This window comes from Crinia signifera, chromosome 5, assembly GCF_055691185.1.
Source record: "Crinia signifera chromosome 5, ASM5569118v1, whole genome shotgun sequence".
NCBI classification, from domain to species: domain Eukaryota; kingdom Metazoa; phylum Chordata; class Amphibia; order Anura; family Myobatrachidae; genus Crinia; species Crinia signifera.
The window spans coordinates 81,995,681-82,022,652 of record NC_139221.1 but is presented as its reverse complement, the minus strand read 5'-3'; the positions used below and the strand labels follow the sequence as shown (position 1 = coordinate 82,022,652).

The 26,972-nt window shown below is 45.6% G+C and overlaps 1 protein-coding gene across 2 annotated transcripts in view; it reads right to left on the bottom strand.

Annotated features, from left to right (window-relative positions):
- CLUL1 (clusterin like 1) overlaps window positions 1–26,972 on the bottom strand; it is a 68,134-nt gene that overhangs the window by 26,498 nt on the left and 14,664 nt on the right. Inside the window, exons 1-3 of one of the 2 annotated variants that reach the window (XM_083187548.1) lie at window positions 15,704–15,887; window positions 13,930–14,045; window positions 9,224–9,372 (exon numbers count right to left, since the gene is read on the bottom strand). In XM_083187548.1, coding sequence (XP_083043674.1) covers window positions 9,224–9,372; window positions 13,930–14,038 — 258 coding nt within the window. In that variant the 5' untranslated portion in view covers window positions 14,039–14,045; window positions 15,704–15,887. Of the gene's footprint in view, window positions 1–9,223; window positions 9,373–13,929; window positions 14,046–15,703; window positions 15,888–26,972 lie in introns of those variants that run through there. The other variant, XM_083187547.1, reaches the window with a different exon arrangement.

The window sequence follows — 26,972 nt, the reverse complement described above, 5'->3', positions numbered from 1 at the left end:
TCTTGCAGACGACGTTCGCTGTGGGGGTCTGGACATGCGCAATACCGCCAATGTGCAGGCACAGTCCCCCACCATCGGAGACGGGGCTGAAATTGAGACCTGAACGAGCCGGTCTGAATCGACCCCACTGCTTCCTGAGCTGCACACAGAGTGAATACCGTACACTGAACTCAGCAAGAATCATCTCTCAATCAAAATGTTGAAATTGAACGTGCACATATTTGTCATTCCTCATTTATGTGATCTCCGACTGGGGCCACTGCAGGGACATGCAGGGAGCCACTGTTTATTCCAAGATGATGCCTGAATTCGGCAGATGTAGAGGAAACATAAAAGTAAAGTGGATCCTGAGGACAGTATAGTTCATTTAATGTTTTTATTTTGTAAAATCCCAGTGGGAATGTTCCTGCTTAATAGTTGTTTACTTTAAATGTCTACACTGGAAGCATAATCAAACTGTGATAGTTTAAAGAAGTCAACTATGTTACCTATTTAAATTGAATCTCTTCCAAGAAAACCATGTTGAAAGTCTCTAGAACCGCCTGGTCGAAGAACACTCACGATTGCGATGTCAGCAAGTGAATAAACATTCCATTTCCTTTGACATTTACATACAAATAAGCTAACATCTAGCTAGGATCATGGTTGCACAATAGCTGACTGTATGCTGGTATTGCGTTACACATTTACAGAGAAATGGCAGTTAGTTTATGTATACAAAAACCTGATAATTATGAGTTTCTAACTTAGAAGAATGGCATATGAAGGGTCTACCAGGGAAATGACATAGAATGAGCTCGCTAGTGGGGCATGACCCATTAGATATTTTAACATACCTCTCAACTTCTGCAGTAGTTAAAGAGGGACTTGTCGCACAAGCGCCCGGGAAGGTGGCATGAGTTATGTAAATGAGGGAGTGGACTAGAGTTTAAGGACAGAAAGAATGCCTTTTGCTGGTGCACCTAAGAATTTAACTCATAATATATAACGTTTATTGGGTATACGTTAAAATTTATAGCGAAATAAAACCAAAACATACAACAATCACAAACATTTATTAAAAAAGGGGGGTACGTTCCCCTGACTCAGTGTGACCCCCTGATCACCACAACCCCTGTGTATGAGTGTTTTATACAGTATGCAGCAGCGATGAGAGTAAAGTGCTCTCAGGTGGAGAGAACTGATGGTACAGTCTCTCTCACAATCAATAGTATATCTCACCGTGAGATAACTATAACATTTTATGTGACAGCAATGAGAGTGAGTGTTCTCAAGCAGAGAGGACTAGCAGTACAGTCTCTCTCGTAAGCCAGGTGAGGCGTGCACCCGTCCCGGGCCGTCCTCTGATGTTACTGCCGTGAGGCTCCAAGTAACCACTCTCGCTTCTCAGAGTTGAGCGCTGGTGAACTGCGTATGAGGTGTGCAGGCTTGCACTTGCCTCGTTCACCCAGACAGCTCAGGGAATGTTAAGTCTGGCGCCAGACTAACGTGTGGTCACGGTGTGGACCAGTGACCGTGATCGCGCTGCGGTACAGTTCAAAATATATACATTGTATGTGGGGAGGGGAAGAGGGGGATTTAGAACACACTGAGTGTGTTAGTCGGTCAGCGTACGCTTCGCTGTGAACGCTTCCTCAGGACCACCCGGTGGGCACCCGGAAGCTCCTTTTATTCCCCTTATCTCATACATATTCATTAGGTGATTCAGGGTGTGTGTCTTCATATCCCAGGATCATTGGTCGGTCAATGGTATGACGCTCGTGTTTCCTGACCAATGCCTGTTCCCGGTTTCCTGCTAGCGTGATTGTCATTGCTAACTGTTAAATCCAGTATCTGACAAGGGATATGATCGTGTTTAGAAAAAAGAGAATAAAGTAATTCTGGAGTGTGTATTGAAGAGAGGAAATATTGACTCTTATTTGTATTCATTATGATCCCGATGCGCTGCCCGAGACTGATGCACTTTAGTAACGTTTGTCGACACATCGACATACGGTGTGTGTATGTCTGTCGACTATTATAGTCATTATAGTCATCCTCTATCTTGCTGAACTTTTCTAATTCTTATCTAAAAGTTCAGCAAGATAGAGGATGACTATAATGACTATAATGGTCGACAGACATACACACACCGTATGTCGATGTGTCGACAAACGTTACTAAAGTGCATCAGTCTCGGGCAGCGCATCGGGATCATAATGAATACAAATAAGAGTCAATATTTCCTCTCTTCAATACACACTCCAGAATTACTTTATTCTCTTTTTTCTAAACACGATCATATCCCTTGTCAGATACTGGATTTAACAGTTAGCAATGACAATCACGCTAGCAGGAAACCGGGAACAGGCATTGGTCAGGAAGCACGAGCGTCATACCATTGACCGACCAATGATCCTGGGATATGAAGACACACACCCTGAATCACCTAATGAATATGTATGAGATAAGGGGAATAAAAGGAGCTTCCGGGCGCCCACCGGGTGGTCCTGAGGAAGCGTTCACAGCGAAGCGTACGCTGACCGACTAACACACTCAGTGTGTTCTAAATCCCCCTCTTCCCCTCCCCACATACAATGTATATATTTTGAACTGTACCGCAGCGCGATCACGGTCACTGGTCCACACCGTGACCACACGTTAGTCTGGCGCCAGACTTAACGTTCCCTGAGCTGTCTGGGTGAACGAGGCAAGTGCAAGCCTGCACACCTCATACGCAGTTCACCAGCGCTCAACTCTGAGAAGCGAGAGTGGTTACTTGGAGCCTCACGGCAGTAACATCAGAGGACGGCCCGGGACGGGTGCACGCCTCACCTGGCTTACGAGAGAGACTGTACTGCTAGTCCTCTCTGCTTGAGAACACTCACTCTCATTGCTGTCACATAAAATGTTATAGTTATCTCACGGTGAGATATACTATTGATTGTGAGAGAGACTGTACCATCAGTTCTCTCCACCTGGGAGCACTTTACTCTCATCGCTGCTGCATACTGTATAAAACACTCATACACAGGGGTTGTGGTGATCAGGGGGTCACACTGAGTCAGGGGAACGTACCCCCCTTTTTTAATAAATGTTTGTGATTGTTGTATGTTTTGGTTTTATTTCGCTATCAATTTTAACGTATACCCAATAAACGTTATATATTATGAGTTAAATTCTTAGGTGCACCAGCAAAAGGCATTCTTTCTGTCCTTAAACTCTTGTGAACCCTAATGCCTATGGTAGCACACCCTCATTTACTGTATAAATCACCAAAGAATCATCAGTACTCAGGAGGGTCCTCTTCGAAATAGATTACTGTACTTACCTGTGCGATTGACATATCTCCCCCCAATCTTGAGGGAGTGGACTATGCAAGTGATGCCCCCATCAGGCCATGTTCCCCTATTTTGTCCTCTGCACCGCTGAATCAGGCCCACGGTGCCTTACTCTCTTGGCAATTTGCTTGGTACACTGTATTATTCCAAATTGTAGTTTATGCGTGAAAAAGTCCAAAGAAAGAAAACAATTGTGAAAAACCCATGTTGACATTTTCATGTGTTGACCATTCACATGACCATTGACATGTTGACCTTCTGCTTGCATCAAGCTTTTGTCAATGTCGACCTAGTGCATATTGACCTCATGTCCATGTCAACCTTGTGCCTGTCAACAAATAGTGGGCAACCTATTGACTAGTGTCAACCTATCAATTGTAACAAGCGTTGATAATTGCCTCCCTAAATCCCAGATTGCACAGGTGCTGCATTATTAATTCTAGTCAGGAGGTGGCAGCGCAGAGCTCCCACATGTACAGCTTGAAGAGTCTGAGGAATGTATTTACAAAAGGTTGCTTTTCATAAATCTGCATCAGTGGCGTAACTAGAAATTTTGCTCCCCCCAGCCAAAAAAGTTTCTGGCGCCCCCCCCCATGCCCCTTAAACATTACGTCACACATCATAATGCCCCTTGCACTATATGCCACATGCCGTCATTAAACTTATACTCCACAAATCTAAATGCACCTTACACTATGGCCTGAATTTCATGCCACCCGAGTTCAGTGCAGTGCGAGATATCCGCTGAATTCTGATGTTTTTTAAAGGGGAATTAACTTACTAGGCATGGTTTTGCATGGTTTTGCCTTGTAAGCTAATTCCCCTTTAAAAAAACGTCAGAATTCAGCAGACATCTCGCACTACACTGAACTCGGGCGAGATGTCCGCGGTCGACGAAGTCGCACTGCCGCCAGAAAAAGGGTGTGACCTCACTGAGAGGGGGAAAGGCTTATTGAGAATAATGCTCCCACAAGCCGTGCCTCCCGTTTTCATCACTATAGAGGCATGCTAAGCGCTCTGTGAGCTTCTGGCATGCCCCCACCCCCTCAGACAGATGCTAACGCATGGACACGCAGACACCGACAAACAGACAGATACTGACAAACGGCCAGATCCTAAAACACGGGCGCTGACAAGTTGATACATGGACGCCGACACAGACACATATGTTGACACATGGACACTGAAAGACGCCTACACACAGGGATACGCTGACACACGGACTGCACATAGAGACACTGATGCTGACAGACGCTGACATCTAGAGACAACACAGAAACCCAGACACTGACACAAATATGCTGACATGTGATGACACAGACACTGAATGCTTTGCATACCACTGTAGAAAACCAGGTTTTGAAAGAGTTAACCTTATTGTTGTGTTCAGCTCCTGTGCTGAAGCCTGTAGAAAGGGAGGGCTCTGTAATCGGAGTGCAGAGTGCAGGGGAATAGAAGGCAGCAGCTGGAGCAGGACAGTCAAGAACAGAAAGCAGGGAGAGGGACGATTCCTTAGCTGCCCAGCCTGCGCGGACGGAGGTTGTGTGTACTGTGTACACAGACGAACTTCCTGCCTGTAATGCTGCTGCAGCTGCTGCTGGGAGGAAGGGGGGGAGAGAGACGGAGTGAGACAGGACGGACCTTACCTCAGCTCTGCAGTTTAGAGTGAGAGGCTTCCGGCGCCCACGCAGCCCCCGCTCCTCCAAGCAGTGGCGGGGGCTGCCTTACACAAGCTACGCCACTGATCTGCATTGATTACCAATCGATCCAAATTGATGTTGTGTTTCGATTTCTATTTATGTTAGTATTTATTTATTCTGTTTAGGCCAGTATTTATTTATTCAAGATCAATCCAAAATAAAAATAAAATTGCCTTTTGCACCTCAAACCCGGGCTATTTCTGGGTTGCTGTTGGGTAGAGGTGTGATGTGAAAGCACCACACTGAATAACCTGGGTCGACCAACCCGGCATTTCGACTTGGGTTAAAAGAATGATTAAACCCCTGTCACCGTGTGTATAATGGGTGAACAGGTTTAATGTGAAAGCACCAGACCTAGGGCCTTATTCTGATCGGAGCGGCCAAACGTGCGTACGTTCGCTATTAACGTACGCTATCCGCACGCGGCCGTCGGGGTTAAGTCCACCCACAACTCAGCCGCATACGTACGGCCATAAACAACGTCGAAGGGGAGTGGCGTACAAATGTGCGTACGCCAACGTACACGGACGGGCCAGCCCTTACACTCCGACAACTGGCGTACAACAGAGCGTACGCCACCGTTTACGGACGTCTCTCGTCCGTCTTCCCACCGCCTTCTTGAGGAGATCTGAGCGTACGCCAGCTTGCACGGACGGGTCCCTATTGTTTTCAATAGAAAAGTCAGCTTATGTCACCGCTCGTGAGAGTGAGCGTACGTCCGTGTACGCTGACATACCCTTCATATATATGGACCTGAAAATTTTGCCTTTCAACTATAATTATGAAAATTAATTAATTGATTGAATTAATTAATGTGCAAAATAGTGGCCATGGGATTAAAACATTGCTGAAACATCCTTTGTAGGTGTTAGATGTGGTTTATGTTATTGTATCATAAATACAAAACCTATGTTTGTATTAGAGTGAACACGTTGACACATGTCGACTTGTGTTGATTGAGTGTGCTACTGTGTAAAGTCTATGAAAGCACGTAGTGAATGTGTATAACTGTTTAACAAATACCTACCTTAGCATATATAAGCAGGTCTTACAAAGATTCTTACCTTAAATTAAACAAACCTTTAAATGTAGAGAAGTATAGAAAGATAAGCTTCCAATGTGTTTGAGTGCTGTGTGTGGCTTGCAGGTAGTGAAATCATGGTTTGGACTTAATAGACTGCAGCATTGCTTATTACATTCAGGTGTATGTGTTTGAGTAGTAATCCGCGTAAATTAGCTAACCCAGGCGCACGCTGGCATGCGGTATCTGTAGGGGTGGTTTGAGATGGCGGTTGGCGGCCGCCTGTTTTGTGTCCGAAATGAACGGTGCTTTAGTCGATCGTGCGGTAGTAGCACCGCTCATTTTTGGTGCACACCCCGTGTACGCCCATATTTACGCCCATTTTCCCTCATTATTTCGGCCGCTCCCCTCATCACGCCCCTATGCCGCCCCCAATGCCCGTACACTCGCGTACAGGTTTTTTCGCACGTAGAGACCCGTCCGTGAGCGTTGTGGAGTGTTCGCGCCTGCGCATTAGCGAATGTACGCATGCGCAGATCATTAAAAACCCCGGGACGTGCGCGTACGGCCCGGCCGCTCCAACCAGAATAAGGCCCCTAGTTTGGACACAGGATCAAGGACCCGGGTATGACCCGGCATAGTGATGTGAATGGGGTTTTAGTGAATACAGGGCTGCCATCACAAATTGTGGGGCCCGGGACTGACCAAATGGGCAGGACCCCATAGGGGAAAGATGGAGTGCTTAGGTAGGTGGAATTGTAGATAATGTAGGTGGAGCTACACTGCTCAAAAATATAAAGGGAACACTAACATAACACATCCTAGATCTGAATTAATTAAATATTCTTATGAAATACTTTGTTCTTTACATAGTTGAATGTACGGACAACAAAATCACACAAAAATTATCAATGGAAATCAAATTTATTAACCCATGGAGGTCTGGATTTGGAGTCCCACTCAAAACTAATGTGGAAAAACACACTACAGGCTGATCCAACTTTGATGTAATGTCCTTAAAACAAGTAAAAATAAGGCTTAGTAGTGTGTGCAGCCTCCACGTGCCTGTATGACCTCCCTACAATGCCTGGTCATGCTCCCAATGAGGTGACCTGGACTAAAGCATCCGCCAACTCCGGGACAGTCTGTGGTGCAACGTGGCGTTGGTGGATGGAGCGAGACATGATGTCCCAGATGTGCTCAATTGGATTCAGGTCTGGGGAACGGGCGGGTCAGTCCATAGAATCAATGCCTTTGTCTTGCAGGAACTGCTGATTTACTCCAGCCACATGAGGTCTAGCATTGTCTTGCAATAGGAGGAAACCAAGGCCAACCGCACCAGCATATGGTCTCACAAGGGGTCTGAGGAACTCATGTCGGTACCTAATGGCAGTCAGGCTACCTCTGGGGAGCACATGGAAGGCTGTGTGGCCTCCCAAAGAAATGCCAACCCATACCATTACTGACCCACTGCCAAACCGGTCATGCTGGAGGATGTTGCAGGCAGCAGAACGTTCTCCTTGGCATCTCCAGACTGTCACGTCTGTCACATGTGCTCAGTGGGAACCTGCTTTCATCTGTGAAGAACACAGGGTGCCAGTGGTGAATTTGCCAATCTTGGTGTTCTCTGGCAAATGCGTCCTGCAAGGCATTGGGCTGTAAGCGCAACCCCCACCTGTGGACATCGGGCCCTCGTACCACCCTCATGGAGTCTGTTTCTGACCGTTTGAGTAGACACATGCACATTTGTGGTGTGCTGGAGGTCATTTTGCAGGGCTCTGGCAGTGCTCCTTCTGTTCCTCCTTGCACAAAGGAACGGTGCTGCTGCAGAGGTAGCGGTGCTGCTGCTGGGTTGTTGCCCTCCTACGGCCTCCTCCATGTCTCCTGATGTACTGGCCTGTCTCCATGCTCTGGACACTACGCTGATAGACACAGCAAACCTTCTTGCCACAGCTCGCATTGATGTGCCATCCTGGATGAGCTGTACTACCTGAGCCTCTTGTGTGGGTTTTAGACTCTGTCTCATGCTACCACTAGAGTGAAAGCACCGCCAGCTTTCAAAAGTGACCAAAACATCAGCCAGAAAGCATAGGAGCTGAGAAGTGGTCTGTGGTCACCACCTGCAGAACAATTCCTTTAGTGGGGGTGTCTTGCTAATTGCCTATAATTTCCACCTGTTGTCTATTCCATTTGCACAACAGCATGCAAAACTGATTGTCAATCAGTGTCCTAAGTGGACAGTTTGATTTCACAGAAGTGTGATTGACTTGGAGCTACATTGTGTTGTTTAAGTGTTCCCTTTATTTTTTTGAGCAGTGTATATTTATAATATCACCAGCCCAAAAAAGTGAAATCAGCAGACCTAATATCAATCTGGGCGACTATACTGAAGATCAGGGCCGCCATTAGGGGGGAGCTGTCTTGGCCCACCGCACCCTGTGCTGCCTGCTCTCTCTGTGCACTGAATGAAGCCCTGTAGCATCCTGGAGGCTTGTTTACCGTATGCAAGCTCTGATTGGCTCAGCAGAAGTGACACATTTTAATTGGCCACCGGCGTACAGGCTGTAAGTGAGGGGGGGCCCGGACTAAAAATCTGTCCCGGGCCCCAAATTTCCTAGCAGCAGCCATGCTGAAGATTAAACAGGATGTTATGCAGCAGCTCAGCCAGCAGGAATGCCTGGACCCCAGTGGAGCAGTTGGCAAAGGGAATGTGGTGAGCACCGATTGTCCGTCTCTTCCGGGCTGCTTGGCTCACCTGGCTAATAAAGTTCTCCAGCTCCCTGGCTCCAGCATGCGGCAGGTCTTATCGTGGGCTCCCCTCCTATCCAGGCACCAGAAGCTCATGCAGCCAGCTACCCTGCAGCTCTCACTCCTTGGCCATTGGGCAGAACCGGGGCTGTCAATCAGGAATCTCCTATTGGCTAGCAGCTAGTGCCGCTGCCACATTTGTAATGTACCGCATCGGCGCTAGAGCTGTCCGCGTCTCTGTCAGCTCGATATTTGCCACCTGGGACCTATTTCAATCTGGGCCCAGAACTCATGTACCTCTTGATCCCCCTGATGGCAGCCCTGAGTGAATATGCTACTGAGATGGGTAATATTTCCAATAAACATTATTCTGCATTTTCAGGAACACAGTATCATATCTCACAGACTTGTATCATACAAATAATAAACATTACCACTTTTTCTTCTTTAGTTTTCTTGAGTGACTCCATTATCTTTTCATGTTTCTCTTCATTTGTTTCCACAATTGTCTTCATTTGCTTTATACCCAGCAAGGCTTTCATTACTTCTTTCTCCACATACTCTTGTCCACGTCGGGAAAGTTCTGGACACAAGCAGATAGTGGTATTTACCATTAATATTAGTAAATAACCACGCCAAGCTTACTCTAGTAAGTATTATTTCACACTAAGTGGAAACATTGTGTATTACAGCTATGATATATATATATATATATATATATATATATATATATATATATATATATATATATATAACATTTTAAAAAGATGTCAATTTACTCCAAGTAACAAAAAATGTATTTGCAAAAAAAAGCCCACTGATAAGGGCACAACCACATTCTGTACTGCTTTCAGACTGGATCCAGGTTATAAAGTTACATATCAATTTCCCAGATTTGTAATGTACGCAATATGTAAGCAATTGGGTCTGCTCCATTGACTTCTTGAATTCTGTGACACAACATTTTCAGTGAGATGTGTGTGGTGGAAGTGATAATGGTAAGGGACACTGTACTGTGGCATAATTTGAACTGGAGGCCACTGGAGGCACTATAATGTTAATAATCTGAACAGGAGCACGTTAATGTGACACAATATGAACTGGAGGCACTATAGCATATTATGAAATGGAACACGGCATCATTTGAAATGGAGGGTACTTTAATGTGGCACAGTACGAATAAGGGGCACTGTAATGTCTCAAAGGTGAGTTGGAGATACTGTGTGGCATAATATGTACTGGCAATGTGACATCATGTAAACAAGGGAACTAAGAGGTGTTATAATATAAACCAGGGCTGTACTATGGGGAATAATATTAACTAAAATAACTGAGACAGGGGCATATTCCATATGTTGCTATGAGGCCTACAAAGTTCTGGTTACACCCCTGGGGTGCATTAAGCCTTTTATGCATTCATAATTATCTATGGTGTAAGCCATGGGAAAAAGACCATTATTGGTACCAGGGTGAGTAGGTTCTCTAGAGCTGTAGGGGTCCCACGTACTAACTGGCTTATATGGGGAATAACAACAATATTAGGTGGAGATATTTACTGTCATAGCCTGTTTTTGTGCACATTATAAGTGGTAGTATTGGATTTGTGTTGGGTTATTCCCATGGGTAGACCTTGGCCAAATATTGTATGCAGTTTATTAATGGCTCTTGAAAATATTGATCAGGTTCACTTTGTCATTTACACATTAATCTCAGGAATAGTCTCGGGAATAAATTAACGCACAAACAGTAAGTAGTTTTTCTGTTGGTTTCCCATGTGTGGACTGCAGCAAATATAACATAATATAGGGCCTTATTTTGGTTCATTCTTTCTGACAAAATCCTTCTTAGATGGGCAAAACCATGTGCACTGCAGGTGGGGCAGATGTAACATGTGCAGAGAGAATTAGATTTGGGTGGGGTTTTACTTCAAAGTGAGATCTATATTGCAGTGTAAAAATAAAGCAGTCAGTATTTTCCCTGCACAGAAACAAAATTACTCACCCAAATCTAATTCTCTCTGCACATGTTACATCTGCCCCCCCTGCAGTGCACATGGTTTTGTCCATCTAAGAAGGATTTTGTCAGAAAGAATGAACCAAAATAAGGCCCATAGTTATTAAACAAAAGGAGCATTTGCCTGTATACCACTGTTTACCTTAAAAATATCCTATTTCATCTCTAGAGATATAACAAGCTGCCAACCATATAATGTGGCATGGTAATCTATGGAACTACACTAAGCAGCACATTTATTGTGACCACCACGTCAATTTTTGTGTTGGGTCCTTTTACCCTTAATATAGTGTGCATCTTCTAGGTATGGATTCAACTAACATGCATAACATGGGTATATTAGCTGAAATCTGCATCTCAAAAATTGCATCTCCACCACCCTGCAAAAAGGATAAATGCTTCTGCATGGTAAAATGTGATTCGTCCGTTTCCTGTGTTCCTGAGCAAACTGAATGCATTTGACCCTGTTTTAAGCATATAGCACATTGAAATGCCATCCTCAAACCATTCACCAGTGCAGTCATTTTACCAACGCTGCTGCAAGTGCCAACAGTCATTCCACATTGAAAGTCCATCAGATTGTGCCATATACTCATTATTTCATGAGTGATACATTTCATTGATCTCTGCATATTGTACCTTCACCTTTATGTTCATCTTATTTCATCTTTATCTGCGGAATAGATACTTTGCATAAAATCAGTAAAGTGGTAGCGTAAGAAACTACTGTCTAAGTTCCTACTGGACCTTTAGCGTCTATCAGAGGAGTTCTGCGATACCCGGAAGTGCCAGAATCTGGAATCGCTGTCTATGAACATAGAGCACTCTGGCAATGAGCATAGAAACCCTTGGCAATGAGCATGTAACCCCCTGGCAACAAGAATATAACATCATGGCAACGAGAATGAAACCCCTGGCAACAAGCATGAAGCCTTTGCCATCGAGCATGGAAGTAAAAAATTATAATTATTGTAAGTGGGGGCGCCAGGAACTTTTTATGGCAGGGAAGGTACAAAATTTCTGTGTACTGTTATTATTAGCATTATCCGACCATATTAAGTTGATGAAGATTTTTTTATTGTGCAAAGAGTTTTACGGGATGTTTCTTATGGAAACATAGAATTTGATGGCAGATAAGAACCACTTGGCCCATCTAGTCTGCCCCTTTTTTAAACATGTTACCTCAAACCATATTTGTTCCTTATTTCTTTGCAAGGATATTAATATGCCTATCCCAAGTACAGTATGTTTAAATTGTTCTACTGTATTTGCCTCTACCACCTCTGATGGGAGGCTATTCCACTTATCCACTACCCTTTCTGTGAAGTCATTTTGCCTTAAATTTCCCCTGAATCTATCACCCTCTAGTTTCAGTGCATGTCCTTATGTTCTGTTGCTCTTCTTCCAGTGAAGAATGTCTCCCACCTGTACCTTATTAAAGCCCTTGGGGGAGATTCTCTAAACAAGAAATGCGGTAAAAACCCCGTTATCTGGGTTTTTACCGCATTTTGCGATGCTGTAAGCATCCCCCGCCGGGTTAACGCGGCAGGGGGCATCGCCAGATAAATCTGGCGATGCCCCATAGAAGCCAATGGGCTTCTACCGCATCCCACCGCCGCCCCGCAACGACCCCCCGCACGGACCCCCGCTGCCCCGCATCGCCCCCTCACCTGTGTCCGGGCAGCACAGAGCAGTGCTGCCCGGACCTGTGACCTCCTCCCTGCACTGATCCTCTTCCAGGTGCAGGGAGGAGGAGAGCCCGGCGCAGCAGCAGCAGCGCCGGGTGTGTGAGGTAGGGGGGAGCCGCCGGGACCTGCTGGGACCCGGCGACTCTCACCGCAAAGGACAGCTCTTAACGCAAGAGCTGTCCTTTGCTATAATTATCGCATATGTTAGAACATATGCGATAATTATAAATGCGATGGGCGGCGAAGGGGGGCGGAGATTCTTAGAGAATCTCCCCCCTTGATATATTTGAAAGTTTCTGTCATGTCCCACCTTTCCCTTCTCTGCTCTAAACTATATATATTAAGATCTTTTCGTCTTTCCTGGTACGTTTTGTGATGTAGGCCATGCACCATTTATTTGCAATTCTTTGTACAGTCTCTAATGTATTTATATCCTTCTGGAGATATGGCCTCCAGAACTGAACACAGTACTCCAGATGAGGTCGTACCAATGACCTATACAGTGGCATTATTAATTCTTTTTTTCTACTGCTGATACCTCTCCCGATGCAACCAAGCATCTGACTTTCTTTCTTCATTGCTTTGTTACATTGCCTGCCTGCCTTCAAGTCCCCTGAAATAGTGACACCTAGATCCCTCTCCTCCTCAGTAGTTTCCATTATAGTGCCATGTATACTATATTTAGTCTTTGGGGTTTTTGAGACCCAAGTGCATGATTTTGTATTTTTTGGCATTAAACTGTAGTTCTTCCTGAGGAACAGGACTCATCACTAGTGATAGTTATAGCCCATTTTTATTTAACAACCATTAATGTTACCTATGGCATGCATCAGACTGCGGAGGTCCAAAAGTGGATGTTGGCCACATTCTGCTCATGTGCAGCCTCAGTCTATGCAATAATGATGCATCAATGGTTCAACCATTGAGGGTTTCCCACTGATGCTTACAAACCATCAACCATTAATGCTTGAACACTGTTTAACTGTCACTTTCAAGTATAACATACAGCACATGAGTTGTAATAACAAGCTTTATTAATAAATATTATTCAACTATTGTGAAGGAATCCAACTTTTCGCATTTCCACTAAAGTCAATGTGGCCCAGAAATGTACAGTCTAAAAAACAAATGATGATTTTGACGTCCTGTCTGTGTGTATATGGAGGAATGTATTTTTCTGTTTAACATAATCACTGAAACAGACTGCTGCTCCGCAGAGACACAACTTTGGGCAAAACAGCATTTTCATGTGGTTTAAGTTCTACTCGAATTACAGTAAATGGCAAAGTTAGTCCCTGTTTTCCAATCTGTTTCATACAAAGTTCAATTTGTTTTATAAAAGCTTAAATCCATGGCTTATAAACATTGGCTTAGTGCCTTATTATATGAAATGATATTGAGGAATGTATTATGTTGTGGGATTGTAGTAAGAATATTACCTTTCATGTCCTTGCTGAGAGAACTGTTTTCTAGTTCTGGTGATGCTGGTGCACTTTGTTGGTGTTTCAAACACAGGAGACATGTTATCATTGTAAATAAACATTTCATATTACCCCTGGAGAAAGAGATAAAAAAAATACACAATTGGGTATGTTGTATTCAGTAAAGTACTACAGTATTTTGTTATATTACTGAAATGCGTATGCGCCAAAGATTCTTGTTGTACTGAGCAATAATGTTGAGGAAACAGAAGACCAGCAATTCACACATCTCAAACGAAATGACCTGATTTTGGTCCTACTTTAATTATTGGAAACTCTTTATATACACGGTGTGGTTGGGCGGATCACGATAAACGTGGTGACAGACCACCAGGAAATTGGAGCTGTAGGACTTTGCTGACTCTGGAAGGACTACTCCAAAGGATAGTGGTACACAAACTGTGTGCCCTGGATTGTGGTCCAGGACATATTCTAATTACTGATGGTCAATGTAATAGACATAACCAGTGTTTGTGGCTTCCAATCATAAAATATGTGGAGAAACGGAAGCGGATCTTGTTCCTCACCACATAAATGACGCTACAGATAACATATAAACACAATTTACTTAATTTCATATTTCAAAAATTCTCAAAAAGAAAATTGGCCTAGGTGCCATTAATACAATTCTGAACTCTAGGAAGCAGTGATTCAAAAAAAGGAGGGGAACCCCTGCCGTAAGACTTTTAACAAATGGTGCACTTTTGCCGGTTTTCCTTTCTTTTGTAAACCACTTTGATGAGAGGAAGAGACTTTTATCTCACTCCTAAGCATCCGGATGGAATGGGGACAGGGCTTGATGACATCAGCGCCTGTCCCCACCCCTCCAACTGCATATCGGCATCTTCTTTTCAGGTTTTTCCCGAAGGGGAGCACAAACATGTAGTTATGCATTGTATTTGTGTCACGCTTTGTTTCTTAATGTTTATTACCTCTGTGAGGAAATAAGTAATCTAGGAAGGCGTCTGTGTGGGACACATTTTTCTATCCAAATTCAAGTTTTAAGAAGGTGGAACTTGTAGACATTTGCAAAGCCTGGGAGTCAAACAGCAATGTTGACATAGTCATTACATCATAATTTCCCTTAGAATTCCAGTTAATGTTAGAATTGGGGTTAACATTGTGCATACCTCCCAACAGTCCCAAAAACCACAGGAATGTCCCAGTTTTCGTGGACAGTCCCGCGTCTCTCCCGTGGCCGGCAGTGCCCCTCGGCGAGGGGGGGGGGCTGTTGGGAGTCCCCCCTGTCAGCTGCTGATTAGCGTCTATTCCCGCAGCCAGGGGGCTGGGTGCATGGCTAGAGGCTCACAGAGCCTCTGGGTCATGCCCCCATAGCGGCAAAACGGGGGCGTGCCTAAAGCGTGGATTCATCTGTCGCTCCCCCGTATCCAGAGAAGTTGGGAGGTATGCATTAGGTTAAGCTCTACACCACAAATATATTCAACACATTTGGGGATTATTCTGCATTGAGAAAAAAAATAAAGAAGCACATGAAGGTGCCTAATTTCTCTTTACTGTGTGTAGGCCCCATAAGAATTACAAGCTTATATTGTACACAACAGAACACAGATCACTAAAATTATCTGTGTCAATGTAAAGCCATGTAGCCAGAGATTTGCATATCAGAACATTAGAGTATTCAACAGTAAGTAAACTCAATCAATAATGAAATAGTATTATAGTTATGCTAAAGAAATGCTTCTAAAATCAGCAAAACAATATAATGTACAACCTTTTGTTTCTTTGGAGTCGATAGAGAAGACACTTGTCTGCTTCAATGACCCGCAATCTCCAGCAGCCTACAATGCGATTTATCTGATGACCTGGATGCTAATCCAATTACCATAATAGATTGTGATTAGACAGATGCACATGTGCCAACTATCCGGTAATTTTAATCCTCCTGTTTATGTGCGCACCCTCTTCCGCTTAGCAAGTGTACAATAGCTAAAAAGCCCTTATTTCTCTGCACAGTAATAGTAATTATAGTAATAGTTTCACCTTAGACAGCCATATTGTTGACAGAAACAATACATAAAAGATTATATCCTATAAGATTAGAATGATGTCAATCAGGCACATTTTACAGCATATTCTTTCAGATGGCAATATATCCCCCCATGCCATATTAGCCTACACCAGAGGCGTAACTCTGGGAGGCAATGGAGTCATCCTGCATCTCTTTACTAAAGCACCGCTCTGCATCTCTATTTCATAGCTCTACATCTCTTTACTAAAGCACCGCTCTGCATCTCTATTTCATAGCTCTACATCTCTTTACTAAAGCACCACTCCGCATCTCTATTTCATAGCTCTACATCTCTTTACTAAAGCACCGCTCTGTATCTTTATTTCATAGCTCTACATCTCTTTACTAAAGCACCGCTCTGTATCTCTATTTCATAGCTCTACATCTCTTTACTAAAGCACCGCTCTGTATCTCTATTTCATAGCTCTACATCTCTTTACTAAAGAACCGCCCTGCATCTCTATTTCATAGCTCTACATCTCTTTACTAAAGCACCGCTCTGCATCTCTATTTCATAGCTCTACATCTCTTTACTAAAGCACCGCTCTGTATCTTTATTTCATAGCTCTACATCTCTTTACTAAAGCACCGCTCTGTATCTCTATTTCATAGCTCTACATCTCTTTACTAAAGCACCGCTCTGCATCTCTATTTCATAGCTCTACATCTCTTTACTAAAGCAAAGCTCTGCATCTCCTTAATACAGCCAGGGTTGCCTACTTTAAGGCTGTCTGGTGGCTGTGCTAAGAAACGGGCGGGGCCAGAGGTGGCGCTTGTTGATACTTGTTTGGGGCATGGTTTTTGTGATAGCCTCATCATGGCGAGTACAATATGATTACAGCTTTGCATCTCTTTACTAAAGTACAGCTTTGCAACTCTTCATCACACCTCTTATCTCTTTACTAAGCACAGCTCTGCATCACTTTATTACAGCTCTGCATCACTTTATTACAGCTCTGCATCACTTTATTACAGCTCCGCATCACTTTATTACAGCTCTGCATCACTTTATTACAGCTCCGCATCACTTTATTACAGCTCCGCATAACTTTATTACAGCTCTGCCTCTCTTTACAAAAAAAAAACACAGTTCTGCATTTATTTATCACAGCTCTGCCTCTGCCTTCACAACTCTGCATCACTTTCCCTTCGACTTTTTTGGAACCTCTGGTACCTCGACCCTCTCTTACGTACAGATTCACCCCCACCACCACCCCCAGAACTGCCAGCTGTGGGCTTTTGTATGTGGGGACTAGTACCTCTCTAGTCATAACTCTTCTTGATAACTGGGCTCATGGTGCCTTTCCTCCCTTCTTTTATGGGCTCTTTGCTCCTGATTTGTGTGGTAATTCCATCTCACAAAATAAATGGGGATTAACCCCGTCCCCTCCTCCCTGGGGCTATAATTGAGATGAATCACTCACATGACAAATACCCACAGCAGTATCACTCATACTTTCTCCACTAACAAGTTACACAAAGAGTTCTCTATCACTCCCCCTTTTGTCACAATGGGAATTGTTGCACACACAGACACACGAGTTTGTGTGTGTGTGTGTGTGTGTAAGGCAACTTATATTTAGGTTATATGGTCCTCTTTAATGTGTCTAGAGAGATGTCTAATGGTGTGAAGTGAAAGTGGTCCTTCTACTGGTGTGAGATACAGTAATAAGGACTCACCACGTGACATTACAGGAATGTGCATAAGACGATGTTCCTGTACGTCATTTGCAATACCCAACATCTTGATATAATTTTACTAATATAAATCTGACTGTGTTTTTAATTATATCCTAGATTTAGGTGGATAGTAAAATAATCTGGACACAACAGCTGCGTTGTGAGGCCTTTGCAAGCATTTATAGGTGAGAAAGACAAAATAAAGGAAACCAACTTTAACAAAATCAAACTATAAAACGAAGGAACAACAGATATATTTCTATTCTATATGCACGCTCCATGAAAAATACAGGTGTCTCTTATACATTTACATCAAGGCTCCGATTCAGACCTGATCACTGATGAGCGAATAAGCAGCGGCCAGCGACCAGTAGACCCACCCCGCTATAGTGAAATCCCGTCTTGTGAATTGATGTGTACGCAGTGAAAATAGATGTGTACGGCTGGCGAAGAATTCACAGCTCAATGAAAATCCCGCTGGTCTTTTGCCCAAGCTTGACAATGAGCTTATGCATCCCAAAGTCAAAAACTGTCTCCATTGGTGCCTTATGTATACAAAACACATCACCATCAGAATCCTCATTGTCAACTTCCTCCTTAGCGTGAGATACACCAATATTCATCTTCTCACTGGACTGACAGTACTCCTCCCAGCACTTGCAGAAAGCGTGCAAATGTTGATAGGAGCCTCCTCTTCCCGTCCAGTGTAGAAAAGGTGAGGCCTAGTCATAGCAAACGTGGACAGACTTGGATTCTCCTTGGGGATTTGGGATATCTTTGAACGCACAGTTGCTTCCTGTGCTTTAACAAGCTTTATTTCAAAAATGTATATATATGGCGGCACTGGGCAGCACTATTCATGTGGACATTGTGTGCATAAGCAGCGTTAGTCCTGTGGTCATTGTGTGTGCAAGGCGTCCAGGCGTCCTAGGGAGCTGGGGGGGGGGGGGGAGTTGCGGGTGCTACCCCCAGCCGATGACGCTGACCAGCTCAGCTCCAGGGGGGGGGGGGAGGGTTTGCTGCTCACCGTGACCACTCACCTGCTCCAGGGGGGATGCGGGCGCCATCCGCCACTACCAAGATCCACGGGTGGGGGGGTGCGGGTGCTACTCCTGCCGATGACGCTAGCCAACTCCAGGGGGTGCGAGGGGAGTGGGCGTCACCCGCCAGTTACTGCTGACAAGTACCAGGGGTGGGGTGGGGGGACAACAACTCACCTGCTCTTCTCCTGAGGATGCTTTCTTCCTGCTCCTTGGACGGGAGCTTTCATCCTGCTCCTCTGGCTACTTGGATCCTGCAGCTCAGTACTGCCCTCCAGTGGCCGGCTCCCATAGGCAAATGTCTGAAGCTGCCTAGTGGTGGCACTGGCCCTGTGTGTGTGTAAAGGGCAACGGAATATGCTGTGCTATACAATAAACTGTTAATAAATAAGCAGCGCTAGTTCTGAGGGGATTCGGTGATTGGGTCTAAAGTATGTTGGTTGACAAGCATTGGGATACAGTGATTGGGTCTACAGTATGTTGGTCGACTGTTGGTCGACAAGCAGTGGGTCGACACCGTTAGGTCACCATGGGATAGGTCGACATGGGTCTAGGTCGACATGGGTCTAGGTCAACATGGGTTTAGGTCGACAGGTCATTAGGTCAACACAAGCATTAGGTCAACAGTGTCTAGTTCGACAGTCAATAGGTCTACATGGGGATTTTCTTTGTTTTTTGAGCCGACATGTGCCGACAGGCGGTATTTCATGCCCTTTCATTACTAGGGCGTGGTGGGAGAATAAAATAGTTTGCCAAGCGAGGGGATGTGGTGCACTGGAAACTGTGTCCATGTCGACAGTGTCGACATTCGGGGTAAAAAAAAACTGTGAAAAACCACATGTCGGCATTTTGGCTGTCGACATAGATAATGTCGACCTAATGCTTGTGTCGACATAAACACATTTCAACACAGACCCATGTCGACATTGTCCCGTGTCGACTTAGAACCATGTCGACATTTCCCCATGTTGACCTAACGGTGTCGACCTAATGCTTGGCGACCAACATGCTGTAGACCAAATGATCCCAACCATTCTGAGGTCATTGTGTGTGTGTAAGTGGCACTAGTCTTGTGGGCATTGTGTGCTTAAGCAGTGATATTAATGTAGGCATTGTGTGCGTAAGCAGCGCTAGTCTTGTTGCCCACATCATGACGCCGCTCTGCAGGTCCCACCCCCGGCATTCCAGATTTGCACACGTGTAGTTTGCATTTTCATCATTTATTCCTCCACACTGCCATTGCATCAAAGTCCATGTAGTTCCACCCCCATCCCTGCTACGCTGCCACCAGGATCAAAGAATGGGTGGCGTGATGCCACTAGCTGGCGTCTGTCAGCACCAAAGAGAACTGGGCAGTGTAAAGGAATAAGTGCTCTGAAGGACTCTGCTGTCTCCCGCCTAGCCCCAACATAGCTGAAGGATCAGATCCCAATCATCTGACGGGACTGTCAGAGGTAGGGATAGAATTAGCCCCTAAATCTAACGACTTAAAAGCTCTTGCAGAAGAGTTGTAAACATGGTCTGGTACTTGTGTACTTTCACGGCTCCCATCGCATGCCATCGCATGCCAACGCATGCCAAATGTAGTGGCATGCGATGGCATGCGATTTTTGCAGTTTTCGAATTTTTGAAAAATCGCATGCGATCGCATTGCATGCGATCGCATCGCATGCGATTCGATCGCATGCAATCGCATGCGATTTTTAACAGAAATGCATCCAAATGCATTGAAATTAGTATCAAACATGTTCAATGGCCCCCAAATGTCATTTTTGAGGCTGTACCACCCCCACTATCAACGCGAACCCGAAGCGTGGCGAGCGCAGCGAGCCCTCGAGGGGTGGGGGTACGCGTCCTACGACCTTTTCATACCCCCACTATCCATGTCGGCGTGGAGCTGAGAATAGAAAGTGTGGCAAACGCAGCGAGCCACCGAGCCCGAAGCGTGGCGAGCGCAGCGGACACCTGTGAAGCCCGCGAGGGGACGCGTATACCTGTGAAGGTATCCGTGTCTCCTCGCCACGCTTCGGGCTCGGTGGCTCGCTGCGCTCGCCACACTTTCTATTCTCAACTCCACGCCGACGTGGATAGTGGGGGTATGAAAAGGTCGTAGGACGCGTACCGCCGCCCCTCGCGGGCTCGCTGAGCTCGCCGCGCTTCGGGTTCGCGTTGATAGTGGGGGTGGTACAGCCTCAAAAATGACATTTGGGGGCCATTGAACATGTTTGATACTAATTTCAAAGCATTTGGATGCATTTCTGTTAAAAATCGCATGCGATGCGATTTTTTTCCTATACGATGGACATCGTGGGACCCGTGATTGTACACAAGTACCCATGGTTTTTACACATTCATTGTTAAATGTAATTTTTTCTTACAGGTACTTTGTTCTTATTCTGCTTTCTTCCGCTTTTTTCTTTATCTCATATCCCTTATATATCAGCACTCACCCATTATTTTAATTGTTAGCGATATCCGTCTTCGGCATCTGTACAACCCCCGTTTATGGTAGAGACTAGGGGCCTTATTCTAGTTCACTCTTTCTGACAAAATCCTCCTTAGATGGACAAAACCATGTGCACTGCAGGGGGGCAGATGTAAAATGTGCAGAGAGAATTAGATTTGGGTGGCGTTTCACTTCAAAGTGAGATCTATATTGCAGTGTAAAAATAAAGCAGCCAGTATTTACCCTGCACAGAAACAAAATAACTCACCCAAATCTAATTCTCTCTGCACATTTTACATCTGCCCCCCTGCAGTGCACATGGTTTTGTCCATCTAAGAAGGATTTTGTCTGAAAGAGTTTTTGCACAGAAACAAAATAACTCACCCAAATCTAATTCTCTCTGCACATTTTACATCTGCCCCCCTGCAGTGCACATGGTTTTGTCCATCTAAGAAGGATTTTGTCAGAAAGAGTTTTTTGATTAGAGGATGTGATGTTCATTGAGGGCGGAAGTTGTTAGATGCCCTCACAACGTTTTTATTTTATCTGTAATTCACATAGGTGTAAGTTATTTTGTTTTATTTTAGCTGCATTATACCCTTTGCGCGCTCGCTATGCTCGCACGCTTCGGGCACAGATTTATATTCCCCCTCCAGGTATACGTGGACCCAGAGCCGAATTTCCCATTAGGCACGTGAGGCACCGGCCTAGGGGCGGCACATGTTTGGGGGCGGCACTTGGATGCCTGTGATAGTACTGTCAGCCCAAAGCGTACCAATAACTGCAAAATATCCACTGTACTGTACTATATTCCATCTTAAATAGAGTGTAAATGGATAGGACATGCAGATACTGCCCCTATAAACTGTCCTACTTAGTAAACATTATTGTTGTGCCTAGGGGCGCCCTCCTCCCTAAATCCGCCCCTGGCATTATGGTGTATATGTATATGTAATGGTGCAGTGTGTCTAAGGGGCTCTAACTTGCGCAGGGTATCTAAGGGGCGGCCAAAAATTTTGTGCCTAGGGACGGCCTGACCCCTAAATTCGCCCCTGCGTGGACCCAGTACATACAGATAGTGGTAGATGCTCAAATTAGTTCAGTATAACTTTTCAGGTGCATGCAAGGGAGGGGTTAATACTTAGTAAGTAACAAGACATTGGTTCCCCCGGCAAACTGAATAGTTTTAGCAACCAATCTTGAACACTACATGATAATAGAATTCAGAGATATTGGTTACATATACCTGCGCAGGTGTATGATATGCCCCCAAGCCGCGTCAAGGCTTCTCTGTATATTGGGGGTCCCTAGCGCTATATCTAGGTGCACGGTGTGGCACCCCAAAAACTATCATAAGCTAGGAGGCCCAGTGCGGCACACCAGTGAGATACTAAGTGTTAATAATTAGTGATAGGAAGCCGAAGCTATACATAAAGAGAGAGATAAATGAAATGTAATTAAAATAAGAGAGAGAGTGTTAGTGAGGGAAAAGTGTTAATAGAATGTAAGGGCATGCCGCACTAAAGCCACCCAGCCCAACCAGTCCAGGGGCACCACACCCCACACCACTGTTACCCTAAATTGGGTTTACAATTAGTCAGCAAGGAGCCACATGATAATGGTTTCTTACTTGGTATATCTGAACTAAGAGCTACCTACCTTGGAGCAACCCCAGACTACTCCATGTGGCATGTCAGGACCTGCATCTCCGCCTAATGCAAGCTCCTCTCTGCCTCTCTGTGATGTTCATTGAGGGCAGAAGTTGTTAGATGCCCTCACAACGTTTTTATTTTATCTGTAATTCACATAGGTGTAAGTTATTTCGTTTTATTTTAGCTGCATTATACCATTTGCTCGCTCGCTATGCTCACACGCTTCGGGCACAGATTTATATTCCCCCTCCAGGTATACGTGGACCCAGTGCATGATGGGGAAATTGAAAAAACTGAAGGGGATCTAGACACTACCCCATTTTTATACCTACCACTACCACACTTGGCTGAATGGAAGTAGATACGCCCATAGATGGACCATTGGACGGGACGTGACATCCCCCCTCAATGGTGCACTTTGTGAGGTAAATTCTGGTGACCTCTACAATCTCCCTGAAACTACTTGCACACAGGTAGTAGTCATCGCTGATTACAATATTAGTGGTATTGAGGTTGTTACTATACTGAATGACAAAGCCACATAGACCAAGATGTTAAACACACAAATGTGTCCTTCTGTATAATGGCAGTAGTGCATTTACCACAAGTAACTGCGTAGGGCCCTGTGGGAAACAGGGGGCTCACCGACAAGGTTGTAGAAAGGGTACTTCCAGCAGACTACGAGCTCTGACAAAAATGTCAGAGCTGGGCTGGCTGCATACTCCCAGGAGGCTGTCAGTAATTAGACAGCTGTTAGGCGATGGCTCCAGCACACGCCTGTGTGTGTCTCCAGTCCTGCAGTATTGTGCATGTAGACATGCAGAGAGAGAAGCCAGGATGCTCACTGAGAAAAATACAAGGTCTTCCTGTGTACTTTATTATAGTATCATTAGTTTTTTAAACATTTTGTATAACATGCACCTACTTCAAATTCCTGTCAGGCATGAGTGGACAGCGTTAAGTACAACGTATAACATCTGCCTGCTACAATAATGGCTGGGGAGAGGCACGCAGTGACCGGTGATATGTCAATATGCTTTTATACTCTATTTAAGTACTGCTGTGAATAGGAGTTTCCTGCCACAGTCAGTGTTGCACTGATATATATCAGGCCTGGTCCGGAGTCCAGGCCTGTTAGCAAGGTTTACATATTTTGCAGATGGAAAAAACCATGCTGCACTGCAGGTGGGGAAATGTGCAGAGATGTGGCTTCCAAAAGAAACATCTCTAGCCATTTGCCAGTTGGTTTCAGGATTTATTCAGTGCTATAGTAGTAGTTTATCAGGACACCTGTTACAGACCAAAGTTGTGATTATGTTTCCGTCTAGTGGTGCCCTGAAGAAGTCACAGTCAATTATCTACACACTATGCAGTATGTATAGTGGAGTGGTCTCTGGGAACTAACACCTTGGTGCAAAGGGTTGCCCATGGATGTATCACTAGAGCCTCTAGCACAGGGATGGGCAATTATTTCAACTGGGGGGCCTCTAAGGCGCCTAGAGAATTATGCTGCTTTATCTTATACCTTTATCTAACACTTAAGCCTAGAAATAACTCACACTGACACCTTAAAACTATAAATAAGACACGGACACCAACTGCGTAAGTTTAAAGGTCATCTAGAATATTTATTGTGAAGATGGTATGACCCTAATTGTTTAGGGATGGCACTTGAGACCAGCACCCTCAAAACGCGGATGCCACTCATGGCGGCGACCAGGTCGCCCCACTCGCTGGCATCACTCAACAACTGTGTGTACAGCCCGCTCCGCAGCGGCATGCCACGCCCCTCCTAGGGCCACCCCAAAACAACTAACTACGCCCTAACTATACTAAACACACAAGAATATCCTGCAGGAAAATTGCCATACCGGGGTCCGATAAATGAACCCCGTCCGGCCTATACAGACTCGGGTTATCTTTCACAATAGTGGGATGCCTGACTGCTTTACCTCCCCTCGCCACTATGTATCTAGATACAGCGTGGTTCACCTTCTTTCTGGCCTTCTCAACGGCCTCTATGCTCCGACACCCCCGCCATGTGAAGCGAGGAACTATGTCCGACCAAACCAACAATACACCGGGCCAGCGCGCCTGTATCCTCGCCATGTCCGTCTCAATTTGGATTGTCAGTGCAATGCCGGTCCGCCTGACCAAATCATTGCCTCCCAGGTGTATGACTAACACGTCGGGTCTGCCCAATATTCGGGCTTTGGAGACCAGTAGGTCCCACAGGCCATCCCACTGAAAACCCCTAATGCCGAGCCACTGTACCTCCCGTGCCCGAGACAGCTCCGCGGCCGTGACCGCCAAAGGGTGCCTAGCAGCCCAATATATATAGGAGTGCCCCACTAACCAAACCCTGCCCAGAGTCATTAAGGGAGGGGGGGGGCTGAAAAAGAGAAAACCTAAGGTTAGCATATAACATTATACTGTAAAACACAACCGAAATGCATTGACTATGGACCCAAGTGAAGGGGAAAAATCTTAAAAAACCTCTGGTGGACTGTTGGGGGAAGCCAATTGTAATTAAGTCCCCTGCAGAGGAAAAAGTAAAAAAATTCCCTTCACACCGTCGATTCCAGAACGCTAACCGTTCCAAAACCGATTGTAAACAATATGTTTTCGGGCCAGCGCAACAGGCGCTAATTACAATTTATCTAACCTTACGTATTTCTTATAGGAGGACGACTTCCACCTCCCCACCTCCCCACCGCCTGAACGAATGCGTTCCATACTCCTTCTCGGGGAGACCTAAAGCCGCGACACACCTCCGAAACACAGCCGCAAACTGGAATCGGGTAAGTGGCCACACCTCCTTGTGTGCCAGGAACTGTGCCGCGGTGCCCGGTCCGCCCGAGACATGCTCCTCGGCCAAAGATACAGGACATATAGCCTTATTGCTGTGCGCTCTTAATGTTATCCAGACGCCCTTACCCGCCTGGTCTGTCTTGGATTTCCCTATCTTGCATAGTATCCGTCCCTCGCGGAAAACTACATTCTCTTTGAGGAGCCCTGAAAGCGCGCGTTTGTTAGCGGCCACTAACTCGCTTACCCGAAAGGCTCCAAAAAATGCAAAGGAAAATGCTACCTTAAAGAGCGCTGCCTCAAATACATTCTCAGCTATCGTATTTAAACACTGCATGAGTTCCCCCAGCATGCGCTCGTCAATTGGGCGACGGGAATCTGGAACCCCCGGCTGTGCCCTAGCCCACCCCTTCAATGCTTTAGCCAGTATGAAAGACCTAGTGGGATCGGGTTCACCTAGCAATTTGGAATGGAAGGCTATCCCTGCCAAAGCCGCCACCATAGCCGACTTTGATCTACCTTTTTTATGATGCTCCCAGACGAAGGCTAGTAACCGGTCCTCGACCGACTTGTAACAGGCCTCCGACGAAACCCGAAAAGCTGACCAATCCCTCCAAGCCGCCCCGTAAGCTCTACGTGTGGAAGGGGCCAAAGATAGCAGGGCCAGGGACTTCATGCCGACTCTATGACCTGCCATACAAGAGGGGGACAGCTGAGCCCTGTGATAGCAGCCTCTGGTGCCAGCTCGCGAAATCTCTCGAACTGGAACCTCGAGAGTGCGTCTGCTATGCTGTTGTCGACTCCCGGGACATGTCGGGCTCTAAAGTGAATATTGTGTTGCAGACAGTGCAAGACTAGGTGTCTCAGCAGGCGCAACGCCTCTGGTGATGTGGCCCGCTGGTTATTAATCGCATGGACCACCCCTAGGTTGTCGCACCAGAACACTATGTTCCTGTCCGCCAACTGGCTGGCCCACAACTCGACCGCCACAATGATGGGAAAAAGTTCCAGCAGTAATAGATTGACCGTGAAACCACGGTCAATCCAGGACTGTGGTCATGGTGCGCAGCACCATTCGCCCTGCAAGTAGGCCCCGAATCCCGTGGAGCCTGCAGCGTCCGTGTAGAGCTGTAGCTCTACGCTGGAGGCTGGGTCCGCCGGCCACAGCAGCTCCCTGTTGAAATGCTCAAGGAAACTCGACCAGACTGTTAGGTCTCCCTTTATCTCTTGCCCGAGCCTAACTGTGTGGTGAGGGTCTCTTACCCCCGCTGTGGCCCTTTCCAGCTTTCTGCAGAAAACCCTACCCATCGGAATGATGCGGCAAGCGAAATTGAAGGATCCGAGCA